Source organism: Sciurus vulgaris (assembly GCF_902686455.1).
Source record: "Sciurus vulgaris genome assembly, chromosome: 1".
Classification (NCBI taxonomy): domain Eukaryota; kingdom Metazoa; phylum Chordata; class Mammalia; order Rodentia; family Sciuridae; genus Sciurus; species Sciurus vulgaris.
Genome location: NC_136461.1, coordinates 106,507,691 through 106,532,800, shown reverse-complemented (window position 1 = coordinate 106,532,800; position 25,110 = coordinate 106,507,691). Strand labels below are relative to the sequence as shown.

Here is a 25,110-nt window from a genome sequence, read left to right as displayed (position 1 = left end):
TTTAAAGTGAGCGCTGTATATACCAGTGATAAGAGTGTTTTGAGCCAAGAATGGTTAATTCTATTTTGTGCAGCTGAGTTGCAATTTTAAAAGTTTTTTTCAGAGTTTATTGAACACTTAGTCATTGAGAAACTGGCTGGAAATAGAGACAAGTAAGATATATTCCCTATCTCATGGGAATATATGAGAATGAGTATATTAGGAAGGAAACAGACATTGTATAAAATAAATGATTCTTATATTGACAGAAGTTTTGGGAATACAAAGAAGGAAGAAGGAAGTGATTATTTCTACAAAGCTACCTGGGACTGGCCTATACTCCTTTACCCCACCTTCCACCAACCCCAGTCCCCTTCTCAGCATAAGTATTTGATTGATAAAGTATCTAGACTTTTATTGGGTGGCTTGGCTCATTCTGTCCTACTACACAATTATCTTTGTAATATATGTCTCATATATTCATCTTCAAATTCTTTGAAGCCTAGAGTCTTTTTTATCTCAAGCCTCAAAAATAGTTGCATAATAGTCATGTCTTTTATTTTATTCAGCAAAGATTGAGTCCCTACTTGTATCCATGAGTTCCACATTTTCAGGTTCAACCAGCCACAAATAGAAAATGTTCAAGGAAAAAATTTAAAATAACAATACAACAACAAAAAGTAATACAAATAAAAACTTATGTAACATTTACATGGTATTATAAGTAATCTAGAGATAATTTAAAGTATTTGAGAGAATATTTATAGGGTATATGCACATACTACACTATTTTATTTGAAGAACTTCAGCATCCACTGAGTTTGGTTGTTGTAGTAGGCCCCTTTGATACCCAGGGATGATTATATGGTTTGGACTATGACCTGTAGTGAACAGAAGATATTTAATATATGTAGGTATATTTCTCTCTTTAGGCTTATAGAGATGACTTAATCATAAAGCAATTAGAAAACGGTAGAACTATTTAAAAAAAAAACTATGCTTTTACTCTCCCCCCTCTTACTTATTTTGATGTCATAATTTACATGTTTTACATTGTGTATCCCTTAACAGATTACTGTAGCTAGTGGTAGTTTTGTCTTTTAACCTTTATACTAAAGATATTAAACATCATATGAAGTGAAATAAGCCAGGCAAACAAAGACACATACCACATGATCTCACTTACATGTGAATGTAAAAAAGTTGAACCTGAAGAAGCAGAGAATAAAAAGGTAGTTACCAGGGACTGGGGGTGGAGAGTGGAACTGGGAAGAAATGTTGATCAAAGGTCACAAAATTTCTTAGAGGCAAGAAGAAGGAGTTCAAGAGATCTGTTGTACTACATAGTGACTATTACTAATAGCCATGCATTATATACTTGAAAATTGCTGAGAGTAGAATTTTAAATGTTCCCATGATGCACAAAAAATAACAAGTATGTGAGGCAGTAGATATGCTAATTAGCTTGCTTTGATCATTCTGCAATGATACATATATCAAAACATTGCATTGTAAACCATAAATATGTACAATGTTTGTCAATTAAAGAATATGAAATTTTTGAAAAGGAAAAAGAATAGAATTGTAGATTTAACGTATGTAACCTAGGAAATTACTCTGTGAAAATATGGAATAGTTCATATGAATTAGGGAGAATTACAATAAAGGTAGGTCTTTTCTTGACTTTCAAATTATATATTTTTTCAAATTATATTTCAAACCAAAATTTAAAATCACTGTTTTTGACTTAATTTCTGTAGATTGGCAAGTTACCAAATTAAGAAGGCAGTTTGTAGAACTAATGCAATATTAAGTGTGTTCTTCAAAAACAATAAGTAGTTTTATAAAAGGCATATTTACGTGTTGACTATAATCTATATGTAATAGTCTTCCTGTTAACTATCCATAATTGCATAATTGTGTGGGTGTACTTTATAGCTGAAAGGTATGCCACATAAACACCGTTTTTCAGATGAGCAAACTGAGGTCTGTAGATTAAAAGGACTTTAGTAATGCTGCACTAAAGCATTAGGATTAAAACTTAGGTCTCCTCTCTCCCAGTTTAGCTCTTTTGTTTGTTATTGGATATTGCCATCTGTGACCTAGATACTTCAAAAATTGTTTTTGATACATTTAGGTACCTTGAAAGCTATAGTTTAAGAAAGAAAGGAAGAAAAAAAAAAAGGACTGAGCTTTCTAGAAATTTGGAAACCAAATGCAACTTCAAATTTAACTGTACCATCAATTGGCCACAACTCTAAGACTGACTTGACCATTAGTCTTTTCCAAGTCTTCTCCCCTCTGAGATCTTTACTATTTCTTCTAGCTGTAAAATCCTCTGGGCCAAAGCCAAACTGTGGTCTGTATGATCTGGTATCAGTTCAATCAGTCTGTTTAAGCAATCATTAAATAAGCCTTGACTTCCCTAGATAAAACTACCTGGCTCTCTTGTGGTCCCACATTGCATGTGTAACACTTGCCTTTTTTTCTCAGAAGTGAACTCCCCAGGGCAGGGACCCTATTATCTCTTCACTGTAGTTTTCTTAGTACCTATTATAGAGTAGACACTCAACTCTATTGAATGAGTGAACATTGGTTTTAGAGATCTGGCTTTGTTTTAGAATTTCTCTATTTGGATTTTTGTAGTAAAGGAAAATACTAGTATTTTTAAACAGTGTTAGTTTAGTACTTGATAGCTTAGCCATTTATCCATATAGTCTTCATTTGATCATAAGGATTCTTTCATTTGTGTAGTGTGAACCCCTTGTTTTGTCTTTAACTCGTGTGTTTATCATTAACACACAATTCTGTATGATACAATGGCCTCTTTAACTCTTTCCTCATCTTAATAAAACGTTAATTTTGGGGGTCAGGGAAAGATAAAACTTTGGAAAAGTTTATTTTAATCATCTTTTTTGTGTAGTTATAATCGCTGGTTATGTCAAGCAAGATCTGAGGATCTGTCTGATATTGCTTCTTTGAAAGCCTTATACCAAACAGGTGAGTGTAATTACTTATATGATAACATATTCTTTTCTCTAAGGACCTTACCCAGCATGCTGTTTGATATTTGATTTTTCTCTGTTTCTTCCATTCTACCTGTGAATAAAATGTTTTTGTGCTAATATAGTCTGTGACCTTTATCAGAATTTTAGAAATAATGTAGCAAGCTATAAAATTTTCAGCTTATGGTACATTGCCAAATTAATTTCTTCCTATTCTTTTTCTTTTTAAAAAAATTTATGATTTTATAAGTAACTTATACTTGCTATTACAAAATTCAGACCTTACATAAATATATAATGACAACAGCAAAAGCTCCCAGATTTCCCTTCTTTCTCCATTGTATTTCTTTCTCTGACAGAACTAATTAATTTTCAGATTTGATTGTTGTTTAGTTTTTCCTGGATCACTGATGTTGCTAAAGGTTGTGGTAAACTTGAACAAAATGTTATTTATAAAAGGATCATAGACTGTCCTTGATTTAAAATCTTTAAGAGGTCTTATCTACAATACAGAGCAGTGATCAAAACCACATAAAGCTAAAAAAGAAAAGAAAAAAAAGTGTTTTCTGTATAGTAAAATAAATCTATAGATGAAATTTGAGAAACTCAGATCTCTTGGTTGACAATCTTTTAAATATGTGTAGAATATTTTTACATTCTAAAAATAGTGACGTTTCTGGGTGTGGATTACATTTTCTCTTTGTAGGTGTGGATAACTGTGGTCGTACAGTGATGGTGGTAGTTGGAAGAAACATTCCTGTAACATTGATAGATATGGACAAGGTAAGCCATAAAAAGAGGTTCTCATTCATAACTAATGTCGACTTTTAAAAAAAGTAGGCTATGACTTGGGAATCAGGGCTTAAAACATATGGTGAGGCTGTACTATTTATCTGATAGGAAAGCAGCCCTGGTTCTGTGAGTCAGCTGTATCATTTCAGTTAAGTGAGAGGCCTAATTTTTTTCTGTAAAAGAAACAAAAGTACTGGAAAACTGTAATGTGATCTCCAAAAGCATGGCTGTTCTGTTTTGGATATAACTGGCAAGTGTTTGGTTAGAACCATTCTGTATTTTAATGGTATGATCAAATTTAGACTTTTTTGAAACAGAAAATTACCTCTTGAGTATCTAAAAGAGAACAAAGCAGAAATGTAGTTTACCCAAGATAGCATAGTTTCGTAATCCCTTCATTAGAGGTCAAGGAACAAAAGTAGATGATTCCTAAAAGAAAAATAGTTACAACTGATAAATAAAAATAAGATGCTCAAACTGATTAGTAGTCCATTGAAGTGAGTCAAAATATCTCTTGTCATCTTCAAGCTTAGCAGAACTTGTAAATAATAATGTCATCATAAATTAATCAAAACTGTAAAAGTTGTCACACCTATTGACCCAGTAATTCCATTTCTGAGAAACTGTACTAGGAAAATAGTCAAAGTATGGAAGTAGGTGTAAGTGAAACTGCTGAAAGTGGAATATTCAGATAAGATATAGTGGAATGCATGAGATAAATGTGTAGATTTTCTTAGAATATCAGTTTTATTAGAAAATGCAAAGGAGAAGAATAACTGATCAATAAGTATTATCCACATAAATGTTATATACCTAAAAATGCAAAATTATACACAATTTTTAGATAAAACACACTCTTGCAAAAGCTAATAAGCATTTGCAGCTGAACCCTCAGATTCTTCATCACTGGTATTAGAGGGAAGAAAAAAATGTGAAGTTTTGAGCCTGGAATGTTACTCAAAGGTCCATTTGTAGTAAAAAGTTATAAATTTGGATTTAAATTATAACTAATTACCTAATTTATAATTATGACATTCAAGAATGGAATGTTCTATGATCCTTAAAATGTATGATTATAATAGAGAAATGTTTACAACATATTATCAGTAGAAGCAAATGTACAGTAAATTGTATCTGCATTGATGTTAACTGACTTTGTTTTTGTTTCTTTGTTTTTTTAAGTTTTAAGGTAAAAACTGGAAGTAAATATCTCAAAATGAGTTTTACTGTTTTGGGGAGAATTTATCTTCTACATTTTTTTATCATATCTTTTTATAATGACAAAAATGCTAAAGATGGGGAATTTAAAACCAAAGAGGGATATCTTAGTAGTGTTGGTTTAGGAGTAAAAAGTGTACAGAAAGAATACAAAGTCTAGTAAGAGGTGAAATAAGAACTTTGCAAATATACACACACACACAGAGGAAAGACCCAACCAATAAAAACTATATCATTTAATTTCTATTTACAACCATTTGTTTTGTGTACTTAATAATCAGTATGACATTATTCTTGCCAATAATGTGACTGATACCAATAAAAATTTAAATTCCTGCATTTGATTTTGGTGTGTGCTCGCATGGTAGTCTGGATATTATATAATTTCATATAAATAATGAGATACATTGTGAGGTCCAAACCAGGCAACAACTAGAAAGATACTGTATTTTCTTAATGCCCACCTCTGTCCACTCTAGTAGCAGTTGGATCCTATTCCATGTTAATGCCATGGATTCATGTGAGGAGGAATTGGAAAACAGCCTGTTTTATAGTAATCCTTTTGGTTGTTACCTCTTAACTTCCTCCTTGTAATTGTTTACACCTAAACCACTGGGTCATACCAGCCCTGCTCTTGTTGGTTCTTTGTTTTGTTTTTAAGTGTTTCTCTTAAATTTCTTGTAATGAAATACTTTTCTCAACTTGAGTCGTACTAAATTTTAGTCTTTATGAGCAATAGAAATGGTACCCAGTCTCTTGCTATCTACCATTGAAACTTGTTTCAATTTCCTCATTCAGATCAGCATTAAAAATGCTAAGAAAATTAGCTCTTAAAGTGAGTCATGTAAGGCACTATTTATTATATTCTTTCATATTAATCCATTGGTTACTTTAGAGCCATGAGTCTGTATCTGAGTAGAGACTACAAACACTTTGATCAAATTCAGGCAGAAAGTTCAAAAATTATTAAAAGCCTAGAAAGTCTACTTCTAAAGATTTTAATATCTTTATTCCAGAAAGAGAAAACTTGGTAGTTGACTCAAGAATTCTTTCCAATATATGAAGAGTTATTTCAAAGGATAGAGACTATTTGTTCTCTTCCATCATTTAGAATAAGAAAGAAAGGGATTGTACCATAACATTTGTAAGAATTACTAAACTTTGGGATTATTCACTTTTCCTGAAGATATTTTTAAAGAAAATTGATGCTCATCACCCTGACATGTCCATTTGCAATGACTAGGATTAGATTAGATTAGTTTAGTCTTGGGGGTTTTCCCTCTCTCTTGGCCTTTGTGAAATAGACTACTGTGCAAAATGATCATTATTCCTCCTTTTTTTCTAGGCTCTCTTATATTTTATCCATGTAATGGATCACATTGCTGTGAAGGAATATGTACTAGTATATTTTCACACACTGACCAGTGAATACAATCACCTGGACTCTGACTTCCTGAAGAAACTCTACGATGTTGTTGATGTCAAGTTAGTTATTTTTGTAAATCATAAAGGGGGACATAGCTTCTTTATTTTCTAATTTTAAGCAATAGCAAATATTCTAATGTATTCTATGAAAGGGTATTTCATATAAAATATTTTTATCATCTAGATTAGTTATTTTAGTCATAGGCCCTCTAACTCAGATTTATTTTGCATAATAAATTGATTAAATGAATTGAATTAATTGATTCATATGTGATATTTTCTTACTTTTAAATACCTTAAGGAGGTTCAGGGTCATTACCAATCTTTATGTATAAGCAATAAAATACTACTTTTTATTTCTATGGTATATTATACTAACCAGTATACATTTATAAACATTACTTGATTTGATCTAATGATCCATGTGTTGTTAGGAGAAATGCTGTCTACATTTGAAAGATAGGAGGATATTGACATTCTGAAAGGTGAAATGTGTTGTTCAGAAAGGTCTCACAAAAGTAAATACAGAGTTTGGACTTAACTCCCTGCTGACTCAGAGCTAGAAAATTATTTGTGTTAAACCATATTGCCCATGAAGTGATAATGGAAATTTTAATGGAGAATATATATCACCTCGATACAGCAAGATCAAATGTAATATTTTAAACCTTTCTCATTAATGTATTTCCTAAATAAAAATGACAACCTATCCTCCCAGTAGCTACTTAGTTATTTGTAGCATTACAGTGTCTTCATGGACCACATTTTACAGTTAGGGTACAAAAAAGGCAAATTACCATAAATTTTCAACCGTTTTGCTCCTCACATTAAATCTCACATTAATTAACAATATTAATGTTTTCATTATCTAGTAGATGCCTTCTTAACTTGCTCTAAATGTGGGAGGGGTACATATATGTATATAAATGGAAGCTTCATGCTGCTTTGTTTGTCCTTCTGCCACTAACCAGCTCTTTAACTTTCAGTAGGCCTCAGCTATGAAAGGAGCAGTTTATACTATTTCTCTGAAGTTCTTACCAATTAACTTTATGTGACTCAATAATGATTGTTGAACTGTTGAAAAAAATCTCATGTACCCTTAGGAAAGCTAGATGAAGTAGTAGATGAGTATGATTCTGGAGTGGTATGGCCTGCGCTCATTTCCTGGTTTTACCACTGGGTGGCTGCATGACTTTGAGAAGGTTAAAACAAATAATAATGGTACTCATCTCACAGAATTATTGCAAGTATTGAATAGAAAGCCTTCATGCATTATGTGGGATATCGTAAACTCTGTTGTAATATGACCATGGAAACTTTTAATTTCTAATTTTTGCTATAATTTTAAGTGGTTTTAATGTTATTCATACATCTGATCCCAAGTGATTCTGTCACCATATAAAAAACAACACATGATAAATTTGTTAAATATGCATTTACTTAATTTTGTGTTGACTTTAGGTGGTGTCTCTCTCACAGCCCACAGAAATAGTCTTTTCTGTAAATCAGTCATTTTAAGTAATAAAATATTCTCAGATTTACTTTTAACATTTCACCTTTAACATTCAATACACAGAGTTGCTTCTAAATTATTTTTATCCTCCCTGAATATATTTATATTCTCATGCAAAGAGTTAATTTTCTATAATGGTGACTAGTTTTAGGAATCACTTATATTGACCCTTTTGTTTGTTTGTTTTGATTAGGTACAAGAGGAATTTGAAGGCTGTTTATTTTGTTCATCCAACATTTCGTTCAAAGGTATTGCATTTTCCTTTTTTGTCTCTTAAGTGCACTGCATGCTCTGAATATTAAGGTATATTTCAGCATTTTAATTGCTGTTGTCACCATTGTAACTGCTCATTTGTTCATTTGCCCTTCCTTTTTAATTGATCCCAAGTTGTAGTCCTAATGTTTTGGTTGTGTGTGACATTAGTATTTTTTAGGGCAACCTTTTAAGCCATTAACTTCTCAGCCTATGCCTCTTGTTGCTCTTTGTTCATCTGAGCTTTGCTCATGCTGTCATTGTGGAATACAATTATCCCCTCTGCTTGTGGCTGACTCCTGTTTTCCTTAAGATCTTGGTTTAACAGTTATTTTCTACACAAAGCCTTCCCTGATTAATCCTATATTTAATATAAATACTCCTGCATCATATCCCTTAAAGTCCCATAATCTTCTATCTTTGTTATGGTCTTGTTCTGATTATTTAATTCTTTACCTAATGTTTGCTTATAAGATCCATGTGTTCTAGAATATAGCTACCTTGCTCACAATTTTATTCCTCCTATCTGATCTCACACCTTGACTTCATCAAGATATCTAGTCCCTTGGTCCTTTTACTTTTTCTGAAAATGTCATCCTTCTTGCTTTTTTTTCTTCCCTATCTTAAAACACATTGCGTCACTTCAACCTCTTTTGTCAATGCCTAAAATACACCTATGACCTCTTACTTTTTTGTCACGCCTGCTTTTTCAACCTCAACTTGACATAATCCATTGTACTGCTTTCTTCACTTCTCTGCCTGAGTTGCAGAATACTGGTGGAAAAATCATACAGCGTGAGGAGTTGGAGTCTCAACAGACTCATGGTGCTTTCACTGCTAGAGGTACTTTGATGTTTCACTGGACAGGGTCCCAGAGTGGCCTGCTAGTCTCCTCGAGCCCTATCCTACCAACTTTTTTCTACTCCCAGCTTTCCCTCATTCTTAATCAAGAAATAGAAACCATCTGTAGATAACTCTCTCCATATGAAAGGATAGTGCCTCTACCTGTGCTGTTTCTCATAGTAATAATGACAGCTAATGTTTTTTGAGTACTTACTATCTGCCATTTCTTCCCATGCATTATCTTATTTAAGCCATACAGTGTATCTGTGAAGTAGAGAGTAGTAGTATTCCCATGTTACACAAAAGAGGATTAATACTTAGATTAAGGAGATATCCCCAAGGTGACCATAATGAGTAGCAAAGGCCAGCTGAATTTGAATCTACACATTTTAATCTAAGAGCCTACACTCTTAACTACAGAGTATATTTCCATTTCCTTGGGAATCTCTCTCTAGTGGTTAGCATCTTTCTCCTCTTTCACTTTGCCAGCTCTAAATCACCAACTCTTAAACATGCTATGGCATCTGTTTCTCTCTGTTACCTTGACAACCAGAACTTGTTAGTATAATCTGTGGTCTGTAGTCACCATCTCCATTTTTCATACACTTGAAATTACTCTGATCTGGTTCTAATCCCACTGTGCCAGCTGAAGCTGTTCACACAAAAATCACTAATAATCACTGTTACTACAGCCACTAACACTTTTCTGTCTTCATGTTACCTGCTTTCCCTACAGCCTTAGATGGTTGATCACTTTTGGGAAACATTTCATCTTGATTTCTTTGAAACTTACCTGCTCCTTCTCAGTCACCTTTGTGGGCCTTCTTTCTCTACTCATCCTTTGAAAGTTGGTGTTCTCAAGTTCTCTGCCCTCGTCTTTCAATCTGTATCTTTTTATCATCTCTCTGTTTTCATCAACCCTTCAAAATGTATGCAATCCCCAAATACATTTTGAGGAATCTCAATGTTTAGAAGCATGGTTTGAAGTGACCTGGGTTCTAATCCCTGCTCTATCAATCACCAATTTATCATCTCAGGCACATAGTGTAATCTTTCTGTGCTTTACGTTCATCCTCTTGATATGGTAGTAGTGATAGTACCTACCTCATAGGGTCATTGGGAAGATGAAGTGAGTTATTACATGTAAAATGCTTCAAACATTACTTAGCACATAATGGTCCCTCAATAAAAGTCAGCTGTTATCATCATTCCTAGCTCTAGACCTGTGCATTGAACAGCTCATTAGGTGTCTTCTTGCAAGTATCACATAGGCCCCTGAAGTTCCACATTTTTAACTCATGTCCTCTTCCCTTACCTACTCCCAAACTGTATTTTGTAGTCCCCATCTTAGTAAATGAGACCACTAACCAGCAGAGGTGCCTAGCCCAGGACCAGTTCTATTCCTTACAACTATTCACAATACAGTAATTCTGTCTGTTTACCATTGCCCCAGTCTATGTCTGTGTCTTTATTTCCCCCATCTCTACTTTATTTCATGCTGCCATCATCATTTACCTGAAACAATACGCCCTCCTAATCAGTTTTCATGTTGTCTTGCCTCCAGTGTTGCACTGCTCCAGGTGCCTTCAGGTGTGCCTCATTAAGTTTTCTTATGATGTTATAAGAAGCCTACATATTTACTCTAATGGTCCTTTAAAAAAGTAAAAGACTTGTATTCTGTGTAGTTTTATATGCTGTAGAACACCAGCAGAGAAACAGCAGATATAAATAAATGAAGACTTATACTGTATTTGTGAATTGTAAAACTTGATATTATTATTTCTTAATAAATCTATAGATCCAACTCCAGTCTCAACCAAAATTACAGAAAGTGTATTTGTAGAAATTGACAGATCAACTCTAAAATTCATGGGAAGAGGCAAGGAATTTAGAGTAGTCAGCAATTTGGAAAAGAAACACAAAGTTAGAGAACTAACACTACCTGCTTTGAAAGCTTATTCTATAGCTACAGTACATAAGGTAGTGATATAGTAGAATAAAAATAGACAAATCAGGGGCTGGGGTTGTAGCTCAGTGGTAGAGCCCTTGCCTACCATGTGTGAGGCACTGGGTTCAATTCTCAACACCTCATTTAAATAAATAAATAAAAATAAAGGTCTTGAGCATGAAGTGGTGCTGTATTTTATCAAATGCTTTTTCTGCATCTATTGAAATAATCATATTATTCTTAACTTTAAGTCTGTTGATATGATGAATTACATATATTGATTTCTGGATGTTGAACCTTGGGAAGAATCTTGCATCCTTGGGAAGAAACCTACTTGATCATGGTGCACTATCTTTTTAATATGTTTTTGTATGCAATTTGCTAAAATTTTGTTAAGAATTTTTGCATCTATGTTCATTAGGGATATTGGTCTGAAGTTTTATTTCCTTGATATGTCTTTGTCTATGCTCAGAACACTAGAAAAAATAGGGATAGTAGGACCCACATACCTCAACATGGTAAAGGCTATTTATGCTAAGCATCATTCTAAATGGAGAAAAACTGAAAGCATTCCCCCTAAAAACTGGAACAAGGCAAGGATGCCCTCTTTTACTACTTTTTTCAACATCATTCTTGAAACTTTAGCCAGAGCAATCAGACAGACCAAAGAAATTAAAGGGATATAAATAGGAAAAGAAGGATTCAAACTATCACTCTTTGCCGATGACATGATTCTATATTTAGAGAAACCAAAAAATTCCACCAGAAGACTTCTAAAACTTATACATGAATTCAGCAAAGTAGCAGGATATAAAATCAACACTCATAAATCTAATGCATTTCTATTCATAAATGATGAATCTTCTGCAAGAGAAATTAGGAAAACTACCCCATTCACAATAGCCTAAAAAAAAAAATAAAATACTTGGGAATCAATCTAACAAAAGAGGTGAAGGACCTCTACAATGAGAACTACAGAACACTAAAGAGAAAACCTTAGAAGATGGAAAGATCTCCCATGTTCTTGCATAGGCAGAATTAATATTGTCAAAATGGTCATACTACCAAAATTGCTATTCAAATTCAATGCAATTCCAACTAAAATCCCAATGACATACCTCTTAGAAATAGAGAAAGCAATGATGAAATTCATTTGGAAAAAAAAGAGACCCAGAATGGCCAAAGCAATTCTTAGCAGGAAGAACGAAGCAGGAGGTATCACAATGCCAGACCTTCAACTGTACTACAGAGCAATAGTAACAAAAATGGCATGGAATTGGCACCAAAATAGATAGACCAATGGTACAGAATAGAGGACACAGAGACAAACTCACACAAATAAAGTTGTCTCATACTAGCACAGGTGCCAAAAATATACATTGGAGAAAAGATAGCCTCTTCAACAAAAAATACTGGGAAAACTGGAAATCCACATGCAGCAAAATGAACTGAACCCCTAACTCTCACCTTGCACAAAACTCAACTCAAAATGGATCAAGGACCTAGGAATTAGACCAGAGACCCTGCACCTAATAGAAGAAAAAGTAAGTCCAAGTCTTCATTATGTCGGCTTGGGACCAGACTTCCTTAACATGACTCCCAAAGCACAAAAATAAAATCAAGAATCAATAACTGGGATAGATTCAAACTAAAAAGCTTTTTCTCAGCAAAGAAAACAATCAACAATGTGAAGAGAGAGCCTACAGAGTGGGAGAAAATCTTTGACCCCCGCATCTCAGAGCACTGATGTCCAAAATTTATAAAGAACTCAAAAAACTTTATACCAAGATTACAAATAACTCAGTTAATAAACAGACTGAGGAAGTGAGCAGATATTTCACAGAAGATCTGCAAGCAATCAACAGATACATGAAAGATGTTCGACATCTCTAGTAATAACAGAAATGCAAATCATAACTATCCTAAGATTTCATCTCACCCCAGTTAGAATGGCTATTATCAAGAATACAAGCAACAACAGGTGTTGGTGAGGATGTGGGGGAAAGGTACACTCATACATTTCTGGTGGGGTTGCATATTGGTGCAGCCTCTCTGGAAAACAGTATGGAGATTCCTTAGAAAACTTGACCCAGCTATCCCACTCCTAGACCTATACCCAAGGACTTAAAATCAGCATACAACAGTGATGCAACCACATCAATGTTTAAAGCAGCTCAATTCAAAATAGCTAGATTGTGGAACCAACCTAGATGCCCTTCAGTAGATGAATGGATAAAGAAACTGTGGTATATATGTACAATGGAATATTATTCAGCCATAAAGAAGAATAAAATTATGGCATTTGCAGGTAAATGGATAGAGTTAGAGAATATCATGCTAAATGAAATAAGCCAATCCCCAAAAACCAAAGGCCTAATGATCTCTCTGATAAGTGGCTGATGATACATAACAGGCCGGGAGGAGGAGGAAAAAAAATGGAGGAAGGGTGAATTGTATAGAGGAAAATGAGGGGGATGGGGCGGGGGAAAGGAAAGATAATAGAATGGAATAAACGTTACCCTAGGTACATGTATGATTATGCAAACGGTGTGACTCTACTTCATGTACAACCATAGTAACGAAATTTGTACCCCATTTGTATACAATGAATCTAAATTTTAAAAATTAAAATAAAAAAACAAAAAATAAATACATAAATAAAGGTCCATCAACAACTAAATACACACACACACACACACACACACACAAAATCAATGGAACAGAATAAAAACCTAACTGTAAAATTTCAAACTTTAAATTGAAAATTTAGAAGGAGAATCTTTGTGACCTTGAGTTAGGCAAGTATTTCTTAAACAACAATTTCCAAAAGCATAATCTATTAAAAAAAAAAAAAACTGGACCTGATCAAAATTTGTTTGCCCTCTAATAGACACTGTTAGGACAATGAAAAGACAAGCTGCAGCCCATGAGAAAAATCATTGTAAAAGATTGTACCTAAGAACACAAAGAAATCTCAAAGCCAATAATTAGGAAGAGAATGTGGAGAAAAAGTACACTGTTGGTGAGACTATAAATTGGTGCAGTCAATATGGAGGTTCCTCAACAGTCTAGAAATGGAACCACTCTATGACCCAACTATGCCATTCCTTGGTATTTATCCTAAAGAATTAAAGCCATTATACTATACCAATACATGCATACCCATGTTTATAACATCATAATTTATAATAGCCAAACTGTGGAATCAGCCTTGGTGTCTATCAACAGATGAAACTAGTAAAGAAAGTGTGGTATATATGCACAGTGAAGTTTTATTCAGCCATAAAGAAAGATGAAGTTATGTCATTTGCAGGAAAATGGATAGAACTTGAAAATATTGTGATTAGGAAGAACTCAGGGGTCAAGGATTATATGTTTTTCTCTCATTTGTGGAAACTAAAGCAGAAAAAGAAAAAAAAGGTAGGGTGTGGTCTTGTGAAAATCAAAGGGAGATCAGTAGGGTAGAGGAAAGAGAGAAGGGGAGATAAAGGGAAAATACTGGGGAATGATTGACCAAATTGTTATATTGTGTGCATGTACAAATAAATAACAGCAAATCCCACCATTATGTACAACTGTAATGCACCAATAAAAATATGGAAAAAATAAAACAATTTTAGAAAACAAATAATAAGGAAATAACTCAGTTTAGAAGTAAGCAAAAGATTGTACAGATACTTCACCAAACATATTCAGATAAACAGGTAAACACATGTTCAATCTAATTACTCTCACAGTGCTGATCAAAATTTCAAATGTTATAGGAACTTTGGCAAACAACTTGGCAGTCTATTTAAAGAACTAAAACATCACCTATGTGATGTGCCCATCCCACTTATAGGTATTTACCCAAGCCAAGTGAAAACATTCATATAAGAACTGACTATTCACAAATACTTATAGCATCATTTGTGATAGTGAAAAACTAGAAACAACCCAAATGCCCTTCACTGGGAGAATTTACATCCAAACTCTGATATATCCATACAATAATAGTACTTGGCAAGGAAAACCACAAGCTTGATATGTACAACAACATAGATGAATCTCAGAATTGTACTTAGTAAAAGAAGCCAGACCAAAAAAGAGTACATACTATATGGTTCCATATACTTTGGGAATGATGGATATGTTCATTTTCTTAATCATGATAATGGTTTCACGGGGTAGGGTTGTATGTGTTTGTCAAAACTTAAATTGTTCATTTTAATAATTAAATTGTTCATTTTAAATTGTTCATTTTTAATATGTGCAGTTGTATGGCAATTGTGTATCAGTAAAACTACACTACCACTAGAATGTCTAAAAATTGAAGATTGACAATGCCAAACATTGCCAGTGTCTTGGAGCAACTGGAATTCCCTGTGTCACAAGTAGTAGTGAGAAGTTTGTGCAACCACTTTGCAAAAAATTATGTCCATTTCTTATGAACAAATCATATACCTAGACTGTCACCCAGGAATTCCAGTGCTAGGTATATGCCCAGGTGAAGTGCAAACCTATACACACAAAAAATTTCTATAGCAATGTTTATAAGCAGCTTTTTCATAATACCCAAAGCCTAGAAATAGCCTTAGTCCCTATCAATAGGATTATGAATAATTAAACTCTGGTATATTCTTGTAATAGAAAATTACTTAGCAGTAAAAAGACATTTACTAGTGAAAACACAACAGTATGGATGAATTTTATGCCTTATGTAAAGTTAAAGAAACATTACATAAAACAGTCATGCTGTATGATTCCATTCATGCTTGAGGTTCTAAAGCATACAAAACTAATCCGTGGTAGAAGAAAAATCACGGATTTGCTTCTGGGGTGTGGAAGATGAAGGAAAGGGACGTGATGGAACTTACTGGGGTGAGGACAATGGTTTTGACCTTAAAGGAGTTCTGTTTATAGAGTTTTGTACATCTGTCCAACAGCAAAAGTATACTTTTCATTTCATTGACTGAAAAGAAATTAAACAATATTGAATGATAATTAAAGACATAAGTACAGTATTTGGGAAAAGTTTACTGATATCTGCAGTTTATACTGGGAAATACAGCATAAAAATCAGATGAATTGATAAATGGATATGGGGTAGATAAATAATTTTTTGGAATGGGGAAAATGAGAGAATAAGACCCATGTGTATTTAAGACATATTTTATAGTAAATCAAAACTATAAATGGAGTGTTTATAATTAGGAGATGAAATTAATAGATAATAAAACCATCAAATCACACTGTTATAATTTCCATACAGTTCAGATCTTTTCCAGGCCACTCCACCCTAAGAGGTATTAAATTGACTGCTTGTATAAATCACTGCCCTTTTTCTTCTTTGTAGTTTACTAATAGAATTTAAACCCACTGATGATTCTGGCCCTAGCAGATTATTTAAGGACACACATGTGAACTGTCTTTTCATAGCTTATATTGATCGTTTTGTGATTTTGCATTTTTGGCTTTGCATTTTTGAATAATTAGGTGAAAGAATCTGTGGCATTCACAAAATGTCTCAATAGTTCTTTCCCAAATTTTAAATTTTCTTGATTTTTAAAATAGTACATACTAAGTAATGAACGTTAACTTAATGTCTATTTTAGCTTACATTATAAACATATTGAAAATTTAAAGTTAAGCTATATAAAACTCAAATAAAAAAAAAATAGAAAAGATAGTGCTGTTGGGTCTCCCTAAACAGAACACTTTTAACTGACTTTCTACTTCTATTTTGAATAATTTTCTTCTGCCAACACCTGGAGGGTGTAAAAATGAAAGAAAATGTGGGGAAGAATTTTTCTCTGAAAGATTGTATGCCTAAGAACAGTGCTTATTCTTCTCCAACCCTACCTCCCTCTCTCTTCTACCACCACCCCACCATTTCAGTATGGTGTTACATATTTAAGAACACTGTCATAGAATTGTATTACTTGAGGGGGAACCTTAAAAATCACTACATGGAACTTTTTCATTTTACTGTTGGAGAAACTGAACCCAGATTAAAGTGTAATTTGCTTTTATTGTAAAACGAAGGCACATTATACCATTCCTAAATAGTTTAAGGTAAGACCACAGACTCCTATAGACCTATTTGTTAATTCTTTCAACAAACACTAAATTCCTTATTTGATGTTGGGTGTTAGTTATGATTGATATACAGAAATGACATTGAATAAGATAATCCCCATGTTGGGAAGCTTACAGTCTATTTAGAGAATTAGCTAATACAATACTGAATGTTCATTGTCATGCAGTAATATGAGTTAAAATAGTGTTGTCAGGACACTCAGAAGAAAGATTCCTTGTTAACTTTGGATAGAGGGTGGTCAAAGAAAGTTTCTTCATGGAGGCAAATTTTGTTATGGATCTGGAGGAATTAGCCAGGTAAAGAATTGAGGAAAAAGGCATCAAGGGCTAAATGAATGAACAGCATGTAAAAATGTCCTGAGATAAGAAACCATGACACAAAATTCCGTACATAGCCTCTTCGCTCCATAATGTTATACTTTTTTCAAGTAGCACAGCTACTTGTATATAATAGGTATTCACAAGTTTCCTTTGGACCATTCATCACATGTAACAAGTTTTGCCTTAAGTGGTTATTATGATTAGTTTATTAGTTGTTTATGTTCCAGCTGCTGTACTAGAATCTTAACTCTCTTTATAGGAAAGGACAAATAAGTTATCCTGTCACCTACAACCTCAGGTCAGTGCTTGCATACCCCTTTGGATGTTTGTCTACTCGCACAGTCATACCTCCTAACACATCCTTGAGGTTCTTCCCTGTTCTGCCCCTATGATCTCTGATTTTTCTAGCTCAAAACTCTCCATGTTTTTTTCTGTGATTAGTTATGGAGCTCCTAGAGTTTTCACTAATCTAGTTTGCAAAAAAACAGCAATAAAGTATATAATAGATGTATTACAACAAACTGATTTTGATATGTAGTTCAGTGACTTTAAACTCACTTGGTTCTAGTAAAGCCAAATGCTTCCCTTAGCATCTGCTCATCTCCTCCCTCCAAATAAACTTGGTATAATGGGAGGAAGAGAGTACAGAGGACACTGCTAATATTTGATGCTCTTTATCAATCATTGGTGGTATAGCTGATGTAGCAGAGTGACCCAGGCCATAGAAACCACTGTAAAATAGGCCTTATCTTCATTCATTTATTCTTTAACAAATACTTGAGAACTCATGGTTCTTTCTGTACCTTCCAAAACTTTAGACTATCATTTAGGGTTAGTCTGCTAGGTGCCAGGGAGATTATAGAAATGAATATAAGCAACTAAAGTATTTGGAGTAGAAATAAGTGGTATAAATGAGGTTTAAACATAAGATTATAAGAATTCAGCAGAGGAGATAATCTCTGGATCAGTAAGGGAGAAATAATGGTAGAATGAGACTTGTACTGAATAAGGAAGTTCAAGTAGGATTCTGATAGCAATAACTAGTGTTTAGTGTTTTCTGTGTTATTCTATACCTCTTCTTACAAGTAAGTATGAAGAAGGTATGTCGTGTCAGCGGCCTGGGATATGTAAAAGGTTTGGAACAACCACTGAAAAAAGAATATGATAGGATGCCAAAAAGAAATTAACAAAATGATTGGCATCAGTGATAAGCACCTACAGTGACATGTATTTATAATGTACCCAGTTTGTACCTATTTGGAGTATGTTTTGCCCGTGCATTGAAAGTTTATATGCATGTTACCATCTTAAATAAAATGGGGATAGCAACTATATCATACCTACCTCATAGTGCTGTTGTGTAACCTGTTAGTAAATGTGGGCTCATTTATGATTGCTGATTTAAATAGGTAACCAAGAATGTGTAAGTTTTTGTGTACAATAAAAATAAATTTAAAAAAAAGAATGTAAGTTTAGCTATTCAGTACCTTAAATCAATATCACTTGCTAGCAGAAGTTTTCTTTCCCTTTTTTTTGTTCCTTTTTTGGGAAAATTTGTAGACTTATATATTGTACAGTGAAATGAACAAAGTGACTGATTCTATAGGTGATTCACTTGATTGACTTCAAAGAAAGATACCACATGTCTAGTATCAACAAAAAATGTCTTTGTCCCAAAACATTGGCAAAAGCTTACTTTCAATCTCATTTGAAAATTTAAAAAGGGTTTGTGAGATTTGAAGATATTAACCATTTTTGGAGTATAAAAGCACCAGTGATTGAACCACCCACAGTAAGAAGCAGTAGTTTTGACAACCACCCACAGTAAGAAGCACACCAACACATAGGAGTGTATATACATATAATGAAACAAAAAGTTATGGAAATAAAATTTATCCTTATTACAGTCTCTTAATTGTTGTTCTACTTTCTTCTTTTTCTAACATTGTTCATAATCTTTTAAACTGATTGCATATCACACTGATGAACTACAAACCACACTTTGCAAAACACTGGTCATTAGAAGATTTTGAAATACAGTTTTTATATAGTATACATTTTCAAAATCACGTGTTGTGGTCACTAGCTTAAAATATTTTTCTCTTCTATTAATCAGGTATCAACATGGTTTTTCACCACCTTTTCTGTCTCAGGCCTGAAGGACAAAATCCACCATGTGGACAGCCTGCACCAGCTATTTTCTGCCATATCACCAGAACAGATTGACTTTCCTCCCTTTGTCCTTGAATATGATGCCAGGGTACGTACCCGTAGCTCCCACTCCTTGTATAATACATTAAATATCTGTACAGCTTTTTCCTGTCAGAAGATACTGATGTAGTGTAGTGTGTTTTAATAAGCTTGATAATATCACTTAACTTTCCTTTCCTGCAGTAATTTGAGGAAAAGTCTTTATCCCAAGAGGATTTTTTTTCTAGATAAACGTTTCAATGGGAGATTTTTCTGCTCTGAATTTGAAACCACCCCTTGGTTCTTTTATTAGTTTTCTGCCACATTGAGACAAGTACCTCTGCCTAATTTTCTTAATATTGAATGACCTTTCAGCTATATAACCAGTCAGAATTGTTGTCCACTTTCAGCAATAATATAGATCAACTAGCTTATCTTAATAGTCTTTACCCTATTAAAACTTTTATTTTTCTAAAAGTTGGTGTAACGTTTTTAAGAGCATCAGCCAGTTATACTGTTGTTAATTAAAGGTACATTCATAGATCTGTTACTTAAGACTAAAGGTCTACTCTTGAATTTCACCAAAATTCTATTCCATTGTGTGAGTTCACAACATCACCTCAGTAATTTAAAAAAAAAAAAAAAAAAAAAGTAACATGCTTGGCCAGAAGCTCATCAAGCTCATTGTTAGGTGATTACATATCTTTATGTATGAACTAGAGAATGTATTTGATTGTTATATTAAGTTTGAAATGAATTATTCTCTCCTAATTATTATGCAACATGCATATAGTCAAATAAAAATCCTGTAACACATTTTCTCTCCAACATTTCTCTAACTTTAGCTATGATTTCGGTTTCCCTTATATGAAGAGCAGAGTGTTTAATATGTTCCAATAGCTAATAAAATTTTAAATTTAGCTGCTGCAGAGAGAGGATTTGTAATTGGAACAGCTGGATCATAAATACAAAGATTGTTGAATATATGGTAGGAGAAAAAAACTACCACTTTGTATTTACTGCAGATAGTTGGAGTAAAATGTGGCCTTATTGTTAATGCTTTGTACTAAGTCTTCTTCATAACAGTAAATATGAAAGGCATTAAGAAACATTTTAATATAAAATAAGGCTGGAGATGTGGTTCAGGGGTTGAGTGCCTCTGAGTTAGTTCAATCCCCAGACGCATCCCACTTCCCCCCAAAAAGAAAAGAAATATACAAGTCGAGTATTTGGTTAGAAAACCTTAAGGACTATTTATTTAAGCCTAAGCATTTTCTTTATTCTTAAGGGTCTATAGAGAAAACTTTCATTAAATATCAGTTGTAACTCCACTGTACTCAAATTTGGTGTTTTTCTGGTTTGGTTTGATTCACTTTGGTTTGTTTTGATTTGGGTGTTTGTTTAGCTTTCTGTTATTTTTTGGTATATCAAATACAGGTATAGTTTAATTAATTAAAATGAAATATAATAATCTCCAAATTATCAATTGGCTTATTAGGTCATTTGTATATAAAGACCAAAGAGATGCATAAAATGAGGAAGAAACCAAACAGGGTAACTGGAGATGATGAGGAAAGGGCAGGTAGAGTGTGGATCACTAGGTACTGGAATTTTACTCATCACGTTACAGGACTTGTCTTAGTCAGTGGAGAGTGTTCTGCAAGGAAAACTGCTGTTGTGTTCCTTTTTAGAAAGATGAGTATAGAAACAGCAGAGAGAATGAGAGGGACATAGTCAAGGAGATTTGAGTCTATTAGTGAAGCCAGAAGTCTATTAGTGAAACAGAACTAGAGTGAGGGCAGTGGTAGTGATTGTAGTAAGGTGCATTTGATCCTGAAGCCACTTCAGAAGAGGATTAGGTGTAATTTTATAAACAGAGAATGTTTCTAAAATATTTAAATACTTATATATTTTAAAAATATATTTAGAAATAGACACTTAAGGAAATAAAATCTGCAGCATTTGCTAAGTAGTCACTGCAGATGAAGCAGAAAGTAAATGCTTTAGGAGACTTGATGTGTGGTGCTGCCATTACCCCAGAGAAGCAATATAAAGGAAAAACATTGAGGGGCTGGGTGGAAGGGACAGGCAGTATGTTATTTTCTAACATATTAGGTTTGAGACGCTGCATGGGACATCCAGATGAGATACCAGTAGGTGGCTGGATGTTGACTTGTAAGGAAACATGTTCCTTTAGTGGATGGGAAGAATTAAAGATAGGACTGAAGAAAAGAAATGAGTATGGAGTTGATTTATTTTATTACTATGTTTAATTGGCCTTGCACACAGTAGGTTCTTTATTAGGTAAGGCAGTGAAGCAGTGGTGATTTGTAGGCTTAGAAAAAAAAACATTTCTGGGATTTTTATAACTTTGAAGAGTGACATAAATTCTATAGGATTGAAAGAAACCATTGAAGGTAGTTAAAAGATAATATTTATCTAGATAAAAATGAAACTGAAGCCACTTCAGAAAAGGAGCTAGTCAGTAATTTTATAAATATAGTCAGAGAGTATATAGTCAGAGGTATAGCTTTACCTGGCAACAATTTTTAAAATTTCTATGATTATTTCCAGAATTAGAGGAAATATTTGATTGTTCCACAGTACCTTGCACAATGTGAGATTAACATGAAATCTAATTTGTGGCCTTACATATTAGACTTGCTCTTTTTAATTTACCATAGTTCAACAAGAATATGAGAAACCTAAGGAAAGTATGGTGGTAGAATAGAATGGAGAACGGTTAAGGTCAGTCAGTGAACTATTTCTTTTCAGATGAACTTCAGAAAAGATTTGTCTCTTCAGTGCATGTTTTTCCAACCATAGCTTCCATGCATAGGAAAGAAGCAGGATTGGCTAGTGACAGATCTTGATAGGGAGTGCTAAAATGAAAAAGGTTTTATTCCAAGTTTCCAGATATGTAGATAGTCCTAGCGTTTGTCTACCTAAGTCATTGTCTTTTTTTTTTTTTTTTTAATATCTGGTCATATTTATAATCAGAAATAAGCTTTCCTACTTGTTTTCCTGGTTATGGCACCAGTGTAATTCCTATTCCATAACTATAAGGTAAATATACCATGAAGCAATCTGTTTTCATCCTGCTTCTCATTGTTTATTTCTACTGTTATACATTAATGCCAAACATTTTCTGTTTATATTTTATTGAAAAATAAGTTCTTTGTCAAAGAAATTCTTTTGTTAAAAATGAGAAACCAAACTGAAGTCTCATTAAATCTCATCTAGGATCCTTCTACCATAAAGTTAACTTGTCTTGGTTTTCATTAAGATAAAATTAGCCAAAGTAGGGGTCAAACATTTTCTCCTTACTCTGGTTTGTTGCTTGCTATATTTGACATTAAAGTTCTGGCATTCAATTCTCCATTTTGGGCTGGAAATAAATTCCCTGAGAACTATAATTGTTACAAGCTTTGCCACTTGAGTATGTCATGAAGAAGCCTCACTTTGCCCAGAGTTATAGTTATTAAATTCCTCAGAGATAATTTTGCTGTTTCATAAATGTACTAAGATGTGGCACACAGCGAGACAACACAGCCTAACAGAAAGGAATCTGCCTGTTACATTAAAGTAGATTTGGGTTTAGATCCAGGCTTTGCTGGTTACTGACAGGTGAGTAGGTGAATTATGTGATCTGAGTGATTATTTTCCTCTTGTGTGAAATGAGGATGTTGCCCGCATGGCATTACTTGAGGATTTTAAATGACAGTGAAAATCTTGTCTGGCATACAGAATATTCAATAAGTGGTATTGTTAAAGCATATAATTTTATTGTTTCTGTTTATTTTACATGAACTCTGAATCACTCCCCTAGAACTACTCTAATGGCTGAGGGCCTGCTCAGTGCCAGACATGTGGTAGACATTTTACATACCCTGTCTCGTTGACTGTACATTCCTTTCTTTCACATTTCCAGTGAAATTGGTCTTGTTACTTATTGTTCTTGTCTGTTTTTCTTTCCACAGGAAAATGGGCCTTACTACACATCTTATCCTCCATCACCAGATTTGTGACTTGCCATCTTCTAGTGCTTCTTGATTCCAAGGATGCCACTTCCACCACAAATCGCTACCTATTCAAGTGATGTTCATTTTTGCTGTACAGATCCAGAGAGCCTTTTGTCCCCACCTCTCTGGTATTTTTTTATTGACTATATATTTTCTGGCACATAAGCAATCTAAAAATGGTAGGCCATTCTGAACTGCACACATTTTAAATTTGTATATTTGTATCAAATGGAAATGTTCATTTTTAGAGTGTTGTTAATAGAAATTGGGGAGCAACCTTTGAGTATCTTCAGTTTCCTGAAGGACACTGGATTCTCCATTACATAAGCCACCAACAATGGTCATGTCTTCTCTTAAACATTGCACGCTTCCTTTGTGTATTTAAATATTTCTTGAAATATATATAACCAATGTATGCTGACTGGATATATTGTTTGCTTCAGATCCTGCTGATAATACCATTTATATTTTATACAGATTACCTAGTTATAAGAAAATCATCTGGGACCAAGAATGTGGAAATGTGTCTGCTGAAAAACAAACATCACTAGCAAAATGTAGAACTTGCAAATTTACAGCATAAGTTAAGACTAGGATTTGGGTACTGTGGTTCCTTGGATTATACAGTTTGGTTAAGATTGCCACAATAGATATCAACGGTGTAAGGAAATGAGAAGACTGTATCTTTAGTCTTTTTCCAGTGATCAAGGATGATTTGATCTTTTTCAAAAGGAGTGCACCTACAGCAGTCTTAAGTGAAAAGCATATCCCAGGACTTTATCCCTCAGCCCTTGAAGAGTATGCTTTCTTCCCAGAGTCACGAAGGATTTTGTTTGGTTCAATGTTTCTTGAGTTGCCTGCATGGACAATGGAGGAAGTGTGTTACAAGTTCAGGAACCTAGTCATTGGCTTTCTTCCAGACCACTTTTGCAACTCAGGCTTTATTTGTGCCTTAATTTACTTATTAGTAAAAGAATTATGCTACCTGCCTCACAGAGGTATGAAGAAGTAGCATTTAGAAAGAACTTGGAGTCTTTAGATGAAAAATGTTGAGGGAGTTTGTGTGGTGGGGTGCCTTCAGCTAGTTTTTAAATGGGAATGCTACTTGAGGGAATGCTACAAGGCACTCCTCTTTGGCACCCTTTGGAGTGGTATACTTTTCATGGGGGACAAGAACAGCTTAGTGCAGCCCTGATGACTACCTTCCTGCTTTGTCTAGAATTTCCTCTGGCCTTCACCTCCCCCAGTGCTGCACTTTAACAGGAGACATCTGTTAGCCATTGTAATGATTTCTTCTCGAATTAGGGTCAAACCATCTTCATTTCCATCTGGGTGTCTTCATACTCCTTTTGATTCCTACACCCACCCATCCCCATCTTCCTCACCCCATCATGTACATTTGCAGTTCAGAGAAGACAGAGTAGAACCCATCTGTTGTAATGTGTTCAGGATCAGTGCTTCTAAGCATTCCATTTGCCTTTGCCCAAACTTATTTCAATGAAGATAAAAGAAACACACTTTATT

General features: G+C 34.0%; 1 protein-coding gene across 2 annotated transcripts in view; it reads left to right on the top strand.

Annotated features, from left to right (window-relative positions):
* The window catches only part of GDAP2 (ganglioside induced differentiation associated protein 2), a 69,355-nt gene extending 45,348 nt beyond the window's left edge, over positions 1-24,007 (top strand). Inside the window, exons 9-15 of one of the 2 annotated variants that reach the window (XM_079100330.1) lie at positions 2,903-2,979; positions 3,691-3,767; positions 6,340-6,479; positions 8,126-8,180; positions 17,634-17,672; positions 19,491-19,634; positions 23,545-24,007. In XM_079100330.1, the coding sequence (XP_078956456.1) occupies positions 2,903-2,979; positions 3,691-3,767; positions 6,340-6,479; positions 8,126-8,180; positions 17,634-17,672; positions 19,491-19,634; positions 23,545-23,592 (580 nt within the window). In that variant the 3' untranslated portion in view covers positions 23,593-24,007. The remainder of the gene's footprint in view (positions 1-2,902; positions 2,980-3,690; positions 3,768-6,339; positions 6,480-8,125; positions 8,181-17,633; positions 17,673-19,490; positions 19,635-23,544) is intronic. The other variant, XM_079100331.1, reaches the window with a different exon arrangement.
* The last annotated feature ends 1,103 nt before the right edge of the window (positions 24,008-25,110 follow it).